General features: G+C 34.0%; 1 protein-coding gene across 1 annotated transcript in view; it reads right to left on the reverse strand.

The window, feature by feature from the left end:
- The window catches only part of FBXL17 (F-box and leucine rich repeat protein 17), a 310952-nt gene that overhangs the window by 96585 nt on the left and 201341 nt on the right, over positions 1-13026 (reverse strand). Inside the window, exon 7 of the mRNA XM_084503911.1 lies at positions 3140-3216. Within this exon, the coding sequence (XP_084360037.1) occupies positions 3140-3216 (77 nt within the window). The remainder of the gene's footprint in view (positions 1-3139; positions 3217-13026) is intronic.

Consider the following 13026-nt stretch of genomic DNA (forward strand, 5'->3'; position numbering starts at 1 on the left):
GGCCCTTCAAACAAAAAAGCACAGTTACACATGGCTCAATGCTTCTACTCAGTCATGGCATCAAAGATAATTGGCCACTATATATATACACTTCCTGGTGGAGCCTGAACTGTGAAGTTACAAGTCTTTGTAAGAGACTTAAGTCTTTGTAAAGATACCACATAAATGATCCCATAAGTAGTCAGGCATATGCTTCTGAGCTCATTTCCTCTGCTTGCCACAAAGTTGGAGAGGACATGAGGGCTTGGGAAGCCTCCGAGGAAGAGAATGGCTGCTCCTTTCCCTTTGTAGAAGGGAGGCAACTGCTTTGACAAATGAAGTTCAACAACAAACGGAACCCACAGCACTGTAACTAACAGCATCACGAACAACTGCAAGAAAGTCTTCCACTCAAATACCATGGAATAACTGGAAAAGGAAGAAGGGACATTGGTGAAGGTGGCTCTACACTGCAACAAACTGTAAACCAAATTTTCACGTGCTGTCACAATTTAATCTAAGGCAGAGTTTTGTCTTCCTCACAAAGCACAAATCATAAATGCTATTTTGATACAGGGTCCATTTCATGTTCTCAGATATCATGAACAGAGGAACATAATTACGAGACTGGCCTGCTGAAAATAATAATGATAATTAATCTTAATTACAGTATCAAAACTCAGTTAGTATCACAACTACTTGGCTGAATTTCTTGCTGATCCTCATTAAAATAATCTGATTTTTAAATGAATAGTAAAACCTAATATTAACACTATTGACTTTTTTTTTTTTTCAAAATCCTAGTAACTGAGTGCAATAGTGTTGAGTCACTACAGAATCCAACACATTAGTGACAGGTGAGTCCATAAAAGTCAACAGAAGCTCAGTTTGCATGACCAGGGTTGCCGAGACTCATATGTCATTCTGTGAAACGCAACTTACACTTTCTATCTGGTCCTGGAGATTTCATATCCCTTCTCTCCATTTTTCAATAAGACTTTCCCTATCCTCAGTTTCTTTGCATCAGTTTGTCAGGGTGTGTTTCCCTTCTTTGGGAAAAATCCTGTTTTCCTCTCATTAATTGCAGCCAATGAAAGGTGAAATCAGTCTGAGAAATCTTTGACCATGAAGATGTGGATTCCATTATTTCCATTACAATACTCCATATATGGGTGTCCAAGTCAGCAGGGACAGCAAACAGAGCTAGGAGAACTATAGTACACAAAGGACAGTATCACTTCCAACAGAGGTCCCATACCTCTGACCCTATAGCAGTGAAAAGAAGCAACTCTACTCTCTGTCACTTTGTGTTCTACAGATAATTCCCCTCCCTGAAATTCCAGCAGATTTTTCCCAACCACATAATCACAAACTCACCTTGGCAAAGTGATAGCAAGGCAAGAAAACCAGCATTTTCAACTTTGACAAGATCTATTCTGGCAGGCTGCCAGACATGGCAGGCTTTCACAGCACGGGGTTGCAGGGATTGCCTCTGTGAGCAGAGTCCAGCAGCTGCCCCATGTCAGAGCAGAGCCAGCTCCAGCTGCTCCAAAAGGGACCTGCTGCTGGCCAGAGCTGAGCAAGGGAGTGATGCTGGGTGGGCCTCTGGGAGAGCAGAGTTATGGAAGAACTGCTGGGCAACAGCATCTGGGAGAGTGGGGTGAGACAATGTGAGAAAAAAAGCCCTGCAAACCCCACAGTGCAGCAGGAGGTGCTGCAGGCAGGCAGCAGCAGTTCCCCTGCGGGCTGTGCAGGGAGAGGCCCCTGGTGGAGCAGGCTGTCCCCCTGCAGCCCATGGGTCCCACATGGAGCAGATCTCCACGCTGCAGCCCCCCCATGGGTGGAGGAGCCCCCGGTGGAGCAGGTGGATGTGGCCTGGAGGAGGCTGCGGCCCATGGAGGGCCCCCGCAGGAGCAGGCCCTGGGCCGGAGCTGCAGGCCGTGGAGAGGAGCCCACGCAGGAGCTCTATGTCCTTATCTCAACCCTTGAGCTCTTCTCTCGTATTTTCTCCCCCATTTTCTTTGAGGAGGGGGAGCGAGAGAGCAGTTGTGGTGGAGTTCAGCTGCCCAGCAGGGTAAAACCTCTACAGGTGTGCTAATTCTGCAGAGCAGCCTACCTTCGAATGCACCCATTCTAACACCAGTATAATGCAAAATCTGAAGGGGGAATAAAGGAATGAATTTGCAACCACTGGAAAGGTAATTTGTCAGCTTGACACATTAATTCTTTATAAAAGGTATGTGCTAAAAAGTTAAAATAAAAAAGAGTAAATGAGAAACAATCAGAAAACTCATGACGAACATCTCAAAGATACAAAAGTTGGTAAATCCTACCAAAATTTTGGCATCTAAGTGGGAGTTAGATATTTGAGAATATGTGCTCATTACAGAAAAAAAGGCCTCTGCTGAGGTCAGTATGTTATTTGAAAGAAACACAACACCAACAAAACAAAGTAGCACCTTCAAGCACACCTAAGTGCTAATAACTTTTCCTATATTAAATACAAATTCTAGTGTTTTTTTGTTTGTTTGTTTTGTTTTGTTTTAAAGGGGATCATCATATTCATTTAGCATATATGGCCTGCAATAGGCAACAAATCCACATTCATACAGATGCTAGGGTGTATGAATGTTTCACAGCATCTAGAAATGCACAAAGACTTTTGGATTTTCTCTCAAATGCTTTTCTGGTTTCAGGACAATTGAAAGAGCACAATACTCAGTCTGCCCAGTAACTGCCAATTCTGATAAGCAGTACTTTACAGCATACACATGTAGTGACTTTCACATCTCATAACACAGAAAGGGTTGTTAGGCATTGGAATAGGCTGCCCAGGAAAGCAGTTTAGTCACCATCCCTGGAGGTCTTTAAAAGACGCTTAGATTTAGAGCTTAGGGATATGGTTTAGTGGAGGACTTGTTAGTGTTAGGTCAGAGGTTGGACTAGATGATCTTGGAAGTCTCTTCCAATCTGGATGATTCTGTGTGATTCCGTATGATATTATAAGCATATCAAACATTTTTCATACAGTTCCTATTTTCCCATGGGTAAAGTTTTGAAAATGTGTACCTATGCATTTCCAACAGGTTTACATGAGTCCCTGTACAATTATAATAGAGTTTAATCTTCACAAAAACATAGATACTGGTATATTACATACCATAGTCGGTGATCTTACACGATACTAAATACAGTTCCTTCAAGTTCCGTCCTTCTTTGGCAATCACCTCCACACATCTGAAAGACACATACAGTGAAATCACAGTTAAAGGACAACAGATAATTATTAAATAGGAAGTACTCAATCCACAACTCTAATGTGGTGCACCTCAGTTGCTTTGTTTTGTAAATTATTCCATACAATTCACTGAAAATGCATATGACAGCATGAATGCACATTAATGACTAGTACACTGGAGAACTGTATAATTTTGCTCGTTATTTACTACATTATTTTATAATGCTTTTATACCAATATTCCCATAAGATAAGTTTTTCAACGGTGAGTTGCTCGAAATATATATGGACAAATCCTTTGGAAAATAAGAAATATGTTCATTTGCATTTCTGTATTATAGTGTAACTTTGGAAAGTTTATTTTGCAAGATTTGAGCTTTAAGAGTTTTCTTTTAGACAAGACCTATAAATGCATTGTAATGCAGAAAAATGACAAGAAAATGCACTTTTAAATTAATGTTTGCATTTCTTCAGTGATTATAGCAGAAGTCAGCATTCATCAGGTCATGAAATGCCACCAGTGTTACAGTGTATACAAGCTATAGGGGAGGTTTAGGTTGGATGTTAGGAAGAATTTCTTCATGGAGAGGGTGGTCAAGCATTAGAATAGGATGTCTAGGGAAGTGGTAGAGTCCCCATCCCTGCAGATATTTAAGTGATATATATGTACATGGCAATGTAGAACATTGTTTAGTGATGGGATTCAGTAGGTTAGGTTGATGGTTGGACCTTGGTGATACTGAAGGTCTTTACCAACCTAAATGATTCTATGATTCTAGAGTAGTTTGTATAGATGAGAAGACAGCTCATTTGTTTGCTTTGCTACAGCTATGATGCATTTGTAATGAAGCACAAAAGTTTTTGTGTTAATCCCATTCTTTGATTTCTTGCAAGCGAGAAAGTAATAACAAAATTAAAATTAAGTCTATATTAACGTGTTATTTACAACTGCATTGTTGAAAGCACATCACTCAAAACACCAGTTCATAAAATATATTTTCAGTCCCATTAATATAAAATGCACCAATTCATTAGATCAGGTAAGGTGCCTATTGTGATCTTCTCTGCATAGAAATATTTTAAAAAGTGTTCTTCATAGGGTAAATTGTAAGAATTTCTTCTAATCCTGTTTATCTGTTATCTGATCTTGCTATACTGTTTAATTTTCAGATTGATTACCTAATCATCTATTCTGACTCTTAAATCAACATTCCTACTATACACAAAATCAAATTACTTGCCATTTGGTAAAAAAAAAAAAAAAAAGGCTCTTGCTGAGCTTGTCTTAACATTCTAGAAAATACACCTACATCCTCAAGGACCTTTATCTCCACTGCTACCACTAAATTATCTACCTATCTGATTTTACTGTTCATGCTGCCAATTTTAGATTTTAAAAGTAATCACCTAATTCTTATAGCTTACAAAATACAATAACTTAATCATAACACTTTACATCTATTTGTCCTCTATCTTCTTTCTCCTTCTAAAATCTAAAATTGAAAATAACTACTACTAATAAAATATCATGCCTCTAAAAGACTTCTTTAATCATGGTTTCTTTATTGTTATTGTAAACTTTCAGAAGACCTTTTGAGCACAGTATTTAGAAGATTTTGGCAATACTTGTTCTTGGAAAACAGATTTTCATAGGTTATGAAGAGCAAGTATGACAATTGTTTTCTTTTAGAATTTACACCAAAACTGTTTTTAAATATAAACTACAAAGAAAACCTATCCATCATTTTGAAAGAGATGCTCATCATTGTTTACTGGCTAATAGTGATCAACTTGGCCATGAGTATTTTTTATTATTATTTATTCCAGAAAATAGTTCATTATAATGTTATAATGAGACTTTATTGCTGATATTAGCATTATAAATTAATGTATAATCATATCCTTTAATTCCTCCAGATATTGCCAGCTCTAAGCTTTTTTTTTTTTTTTTCAAATGGCTTGAGTGATTTGAATCCTCTTCTTGAAGTCTAAATGAAATACTGCTTATTTCCTCCTAACTGGAGAAAACACAAACACACAAACACATGCAAACAAAAACAGAAACAACAACAAAAACAAAAAACAACTTCACAATCTTCAGCTAGTTTCATTATGTAGAAAAAGAAAAAAGCAAAAAATATAGCTTTGACCGCTTCGTTTCTTTTTTTTTTTTTTTTTTTTTAAACAATTAAGTTGCCTAACATCTAAAAGAATGAGGTAATGACACATCTAGTTTAGAGACGAAAAATGTTTAATATAGCTGACATACTGAATTTATAAATTTCTTTATAAACCTTCGATAACCTGCATGAATCAAACTAATTTCAGTTTTAATTTCGATTATCCCTTCTATGGATTATCTACATGTAAATTAATTTACACATTAAATTAACTTAGGGACAGAAGAAACATTTTATATGCCTCTGTTGCAGAAAGGGCCAGACAATATATAATTGTTAGTAACAACTGATTTCTTTACAACAGAAGGAAAAATAAGAGTAGTTGTATATTTATTACTTTAATCTTTTAATCTTTGTTAAACATGACAGAAAAGAAAAAGGGTAAAAGAACAAAATGATATTAACCTTTTCCAGAAAGCAAGGATCAAGTCATGATAACTTTGTTGTTATAATCCATCAAAATTATATCAGGTTATTGTCATATCTATCTTTTTGAAGTCTTCATATTTACTATTTTTCTGAATTAGGCAAATCTAGGGTGGCGTGTGTGTGCTTTTAAAAAGTACTAATTTTAGAAGTATTAATTCTTTTAAAGTATGTCTGTAATACCAATTTTAAGGTCCTAAACCAAAATAAAATTCAGTGTAAAGAAAAAGACTAATCTTAAACACATCAGCAAAACACGGGTAAATAAGAGAAGCAAAGTTATTATTTACAACAAAAAATATGTTTTAAATAATTTTATCTAATATTTAGCAAACAACAAAAGTGAGCAAAAATAGAGCCTAAAAATCTTGGGTCTAACTCCTGTTAGCCAGGGAGCTAACATGACACAGTAACAGCAACTGTTTGCCAAGGCAGAGAGAAGACCTTTTTCAGTCTCCAAACTCAAGGTGACTGTACAGATTTTTGTCAGCTCACCATATCAGTTTTAATAAAGAAATATGTGAAACATCAAGAAATAATGAAAGTTACAGGGACACAGGTATTTCTCTTAATTTTTCCTCCAGATTTATTAAAATGCAAACATTCTTACAGTAAGAAAAGTAATTTTTACACTCAAAATAAATTACCAACAATAAGCAAAGGGTTCACTAGCTAAAGGGCTAAAGAAATAAGACTAAAATTTGAGCTTGGAAAACATATAAGCCTGCATAAGAGGTGACCAAAATGAAAATCTCTTTCTTTCTTTCTAAATCAGTATTATTTAGAACCACATAAGACATGAAAACATCAGAGCAGCGATTATGAAATATTTATTTTATGAAGGAATTGCTGACTCCTTTAACCTGAAAATATTATCTAAGAAATTTTTATGCCAAGCTTTCCCTAGATCCACACGATATTTTATGAAGGCTGTTCTCAGATAGACCGATGTGCCATTCAGTTTTATTGCATTTGATTCCAAGAGTAAGAAATTAATATCACACACTATGAAATTTCCAGAGCAAGAAAAAGTGAAAGAGCAGAATCTAATTTAATCGAAAAAAAAAAAAAAAAGCCAATCAAACAGTATTTCAAAGACAAAGAATAAACTAACAACATACCTACCTAAGGCTAACACAAACTGGAGCAACAAGCTTACGGATGTTTGTGAACAACTACAGCTTACATACCACTTTGATGTTGAACACATCAACATCCCAGCAAAGTTCAAGTGACATTCATAGACTAAGAAACCTAAGATATCCGCTTACTATAATAATTTCTAAAAATCTCTTCCTATTCAAAATATGAAAAAAAATTCAACAAGAAAAATGTTTTACTACAATGTTACTAAGATTACAGCACTTTCTTTCAGGAAAAAAAATAATCTCAATATGGGTTAGAGAAACTGTGGAAATTTACATGCATTTACTGCTCTGCCCATTTGTTTTGTATACATGACCAGGTATATATATATATATATATTTTTTTTTCTTGAACGAGTAAAAAATAACGGCATAAAGTTCCTCTGTAAACAAATCTCTTCTTCAAAAGTAACTAAACTGCATGATTGAGAAATAGATAAAGTTACTGATAACTTCAAATTTAGACCTATAATCGTGGTGGTTCCCACATGTAAATCTGTGCAATGAATCCACAAGTCAAGGTTTCTGATGTTCCTTGTAATGCACAACGTAAGAACATACAAATAACAGCAAAATAAGATGAATTAGAAAATGAATCATTCAAAAAGTATTTTTCTTCTCTATACCAACTGATTCTCAAATTCTTTGACTTGCTTAAGTTTAATGGATTAAACTATGCAAGCTTCCATGTACAAGAAAAGATTCAAAAGATCTTTGAATTATGGGAAATAATTGTCTTTTCCATATACATATACAGTTTTTATGTTTTCAGTTGGATTCTAAAAACACTGGAAAATCATATTTGTGACAACTGAAAGGAACTAATGAGAAAATATGACTACAGCATTCATGATATAAGTGGTCCTGGGAGACCTTGTTACAGTTTGAGATGCTTTTCATCCCTGAGTGAAGCTAATTGGAGTTGCCATACACTGGTTAAGAGATCACAATTGATGAAAGTGTAAAAAAGAAAATAAAAAGAAAAGTACCGTTGGAGACATATTAACACACTCCATTGGTAAGATTAAAAATGAACATCAGACTGTTTATAGGGCTTCTTTGCATTTGCTTGTCTCTAAGCAGAAAAATGAACGCTTCAAAATCGCTCTTCAAAACATAACCAAGACCACCACTGGCAACAAGAAGTAATCTAGGAAAGAACAAGAACACTGAAATATATAATGGCAAAATAGAGACCTTTAACTAAGAAAAAATCTTCTAACAAGTTAGTATTTCAGAGGTTAAATTCAGACAGAGATGAGCAGCTGCATATAAAATAATATTCATAGCCATTGGTTTTGATGACTTAATTCCTATGGAAGGTAATAATGCAATATAATAACCAATTCTCTCCTACAAGAAAACAAAACCTCTTAGCACAGAAAGCATGTGCAGAATTTTAAGAAATGGATGTAATCTTAGGCCTTCTGCACTCAGAAAGAATAATGGGAAGGAAAATAGTGAATAATACATATAGAACTATATAGAACTATATATATAACTGAATATATATATAGAACTAATATATAACCAAGAGTTCTGTAAAGCCTTATAACCCTCATAAAAATAAATGATAACTTTACATGCCTATAGACACCTACCTGTGATTTGGGATTCTCCTATATTGATTATCTTATTTACATTATGAACAAAAAATCTCTTTCAAAACATATATTTTCTAATACTTCGCACTAATGAAAGGTATGATTTTTACTTTTCTTCCAATTATCCTGGTACAAAATTTTTACTGCCAGGTTAACATTCCAATCACATTCAAATTATGTATTTTTAATTTGAACATCAAGAACTGCATCTATAAGAAACAATATTAATCACAGAGACAACAAAACAGGCTAAGACTTTCAATCAAAAGCACAAATGGAACTTGAAAAGCAGTTTTCATCTAGAACCAATATGCAAAGTGTCAGTAGTTACACAAGTTAACAGCAATTATCTTAGGGCAATCATGGAGTTCTGATTAGCAGGGCAGTATTCTTTAGAAAGTCAATGTAATTTAAAATTAGGTTCACCAAATAGTTTTGCTACTTAGAGCTCAGGAAAAAAAAAAGATAAGAATTTTTTTTCACACTGGAACTCACAAACTACAGAGGTAAAGTCAGACAAGTCCCGCAGCGTCTGCTTGTGCTCTGAGCTAGTCAGATGTAAGCAAGTTGCAATCAGAGAGTTATGCAGATAAATTAATCAGCAGTGTGCTCCAGCTATTATGCCCTGTCTTTCAGTAATAAATATCTATTTTCAAATATTTATTAGTTGTCTTATCTAAAATTAAATACCTTTAAAATTCGTGTTATTGACTGTATGTAAATCCAGCAAGCAATTAAGCTGAGAAAGGAGAGATTTAGCAAATTGTTTAATTTCTCTATCTAGCATTTACATGTAGTAGTATTTCAGTTGGCCTTTGATTCCTTTCTGACCTGGAGGTACTAGATATCATAATGGATTCAATACAAATTAACAACTTTAACAATAATTTTATTCTAAAAACCACATGCATCTGATTTTCCACAGCAAAGCATGCCAAAGTTCACAGGATATATCTCTGGCACAATCTCTGAGTTTTCAGGCACCATGTTTTTAATGGTATCTCTTATTTTTGAAGAATTTAAAAATACTTTGGAATTCAGATTTCAGATTAAGAGACTCAGTTGATACAGCACTTCAAATAGTTTCTTAAATTCATTATAACTTGTCCACTGTCGTAAAACAAAACAAGTCAACAAGTTAACCAGAAACAAGACAATGCACATTTCTTAGCAAGCAATATCTATAGTAAGTATTATAAATTATAAGAATACATTATAGGTATTATACTGTATAATAAACATCATACAAACAAATGACTTCCTTTTTCAAATGTTTCAGTTTTGCCTTATTGCCATAATACTCATCCAAAATAACAAATACAAATGACACAAGGGAATAAAAAGGCACAGTTGTGCCACTTCTTGCAAGCAAGAACAGGGTACCTTACTTTGTCCTGACCTTTTAGAGATTATGTTTACTTACTTTAGGCCTAGATTGGTCCTGGAGTTACACTGGCCTCAGTTTTGTGATTTTTATTTTATTTTATTTTATTTTATTTTATTTTATTTTATTTTATTTTATTTTATTTAAAGTAACCTTATGCCATCTCATTATGGTATAGTATATAGGATAAGAGTATTCATAATTTGTTTTTCATGTATATAAGATAGCATTATTTCCTCAAAGAAACCTTCCAAGTTTAATAGTAAAAATATGAAATGGGAACTGTACTTTTGTGTACCAACTTTCCCCAAATGTTCTTTATGCTGTCCTTTTAGCACGCTCAGATAAACTTTAAAACCCATAAGAATGCAGAAAAAAAAAGTCACTCTTTAGAAAAATTATAAAAGGTGAAATGTTCAGTATTCATACAATTCTGTACTTCTTGATGTCAACAAGGACTGCACATTAAATGTATCATATGGAAAAAGGTTTTGACATATGTTTTACTTCCATATGATAGAGGTTAACATGAATTTCACTGAGTTTTGCAAACAGGCAGCTAATCTGTTGAGACTTCCAAATTTCGTTTACATCATTTATTTTATTCTAATCCAAATAAAACCATAACTGCTACCAGTTCTTCTTTTCTACTTTTGAGGCCTATCCTTTCTTAAATGACAATGTAGATCGTGGTCAGAGTGATGTGGACTAAAATGGACTTGAATCTCCTGAAAACTTGAAGAACACAGCAAAATCTCTGCCTCAGTTTCTTCTTTCCAAAGTGCAAACACATTCTATAAATCCATTTTTTTTCCTTGTATGTTAAATATAAGCAGGTAAAGGCTAAGATCTGTGAATACCTAAAAACCTTATGTAAGTTTGATAAACATTCTCAATCCTATTCCTATGAGCTATAGTATTGTTAAGAATTATCATGTTCTAAATTTATATGAAATGAACAAGGTTTACAGGGAGAGGTAATCTCTTTCATTAGACAGTAATAAAAGTAAAATCTTTTACAGCATATGGGGAAGATTTCTGGATAACTTTTCTATCACCAGATCTGATTTTTCTCCTCCACTCCTGAAGGACATTCAAGTTTGCACAGAATTTCTGCATGAATGAAATGATGCTAGAGCAGAAGAAGACCCAAGATAATAAATCAGGAAAATACATGTAAATAAATCCCGTACTTGTCATAATTCATGTATATTTGCAACTTTTTTTTTTTTTAATACTCTCAGACTTCAAACAAGTTGGTAGATCTACTACATTAATTTAATGCTGTAGATGCTAGTAAAAATGATGAAAGAAAACAATAAGCAATCTCAGTGCATTTTAGGACAAGTGCTAGAGAGAAGACATTCAAGAATGCAAGCAATAACTGAATACTAAACTTTTCAGGCAAGGCCAGTATGCTAAATCTCACCCAATTGGTAGCATCACAGCAAAGACTGTGCATGAAATTAGGTATATTTCATACATCATGGACTAACAGAAATTTTCTAGGATACAAATTTTAGCTGAGACAAAAAACTTTGTGTCTACTAAAATCTTTGAATTCGTGATTTACCACGAGTATAATATAAATATTGATAAGAACACCAAAGTCCTCAGAAACTTTACTTCAAACTAGGGAGAATGCAGTGAGATTGCAATGACTTACTAAAAAACAAACAAACAAACAAACAATAATAGTAATAAAAATGCTTTAAAGCAAATCCCAGAACTTCTTTGTGAAATTATTATACATTTCCTTCCACAAAGCTGTGTGGCTAGCATTTCTATTACTGGTACACTGCTTGGGGAAAGTGACCAAAACAGCTTGATGGTACTCTCTATGTTTAGTATTGAATAAAATTGCCTTCTTTCAAGTCAGATAAGATTCTAGCAGTAGTATTTATTTGAATGAATGACATTTCTTTCTGTGTGTCATAATCTTAGTAGATTGCCAATTATATTTTCTAAGTACAGACTTTTAATGCCACCTAATAATGTATGATCTTCACCTAATAGTATTCATTTGTATTCATTCATTTCATTAGTTATTCTTAATGGAATAACTTTTAATGTAATCTTACTAGAAAATAATCTGGCTAGACAGGACATTAGGGTGTACTGTGCCCTTTTAAACTGTAGTGAGAAAATATGGCAATTTTCAGTAGCTGGAAAATTCATAACTGAGCAACTGCAAACACAATGAAATGAAGAGGACAGTTGTTTGTAGTCCTGATTTAAAGTATCACCTAAATATCAATCAGAAAATTAGTCTGTATTGTTGTTCTACGTAAAAATAAATTGCTTCAACTGGAAGATTAATTCACAATTAAGATCTCTAAACTAAAACAAACCTTTTAAATAAGTTGTGTTTCTTACGAGTTGTTATATCCAAATCAAGGATTTGCATTTTTTTTTTCAGGTCAGGTATGTCATTTCTGAAAATTAGCTTTACTATCTGAGCCCAAAGACTGATTGATGCCTCTGACCAATTCAAATCACACTAAAAATTGCCATTTCCCTAACAGTTATGCAGCAACAGAAACAATTTTTGGCACTTTGAACCTTTTGACTTTGAGAAGTCAAAAAGCACAAGAAGATTATAAAATATCTTTATACAATGTGATAACATATGTTTTACACAGTAAGATATACGTGAAGAAAGTACTTTCAGTCCATCATGTCTTATGGTCTCCTGACTCTTGTTGAGACAGCTCTGATTTTGTTGTGGCACCGAGCATGCTGATAATTATTTACATGTGGTGTATGATAGCACTGCTTGTATTTGTTATAAAAGAAACCTTCTCTTGGTGTTACCTGCCTGCACTTGCAACTGCAGACAATGTTCTCCCATTGGCTACCCAGAAGCTATCTAGATGCTAAAATGTAATGAATTGCTACCCAAAACAAGGTAAAACAACAACAGCAACAAAAACTTAATGACAACCAGAAGGATTTTGACTGAAATTCTATGAATTTGAAAATATTTTCTTCCTAATCTCTCAGGAGCATTTAACAACTGCAACAGTTCTAACAGTTCATATAATCTTCTAACTGCATGTCTCCTCATTGAT

The sequence above is a fragment of the Aythya ferina genome, assembly GCF_964211825.1.
Source record: "Aythya ferina genome assembly, chromosome: Z".
Taxonomy (NCBI): Eukaryota; Metazoa; Chordata; class Aves; order Anseriformes; family Anatidae; genus Aythya; species Aythya ferina.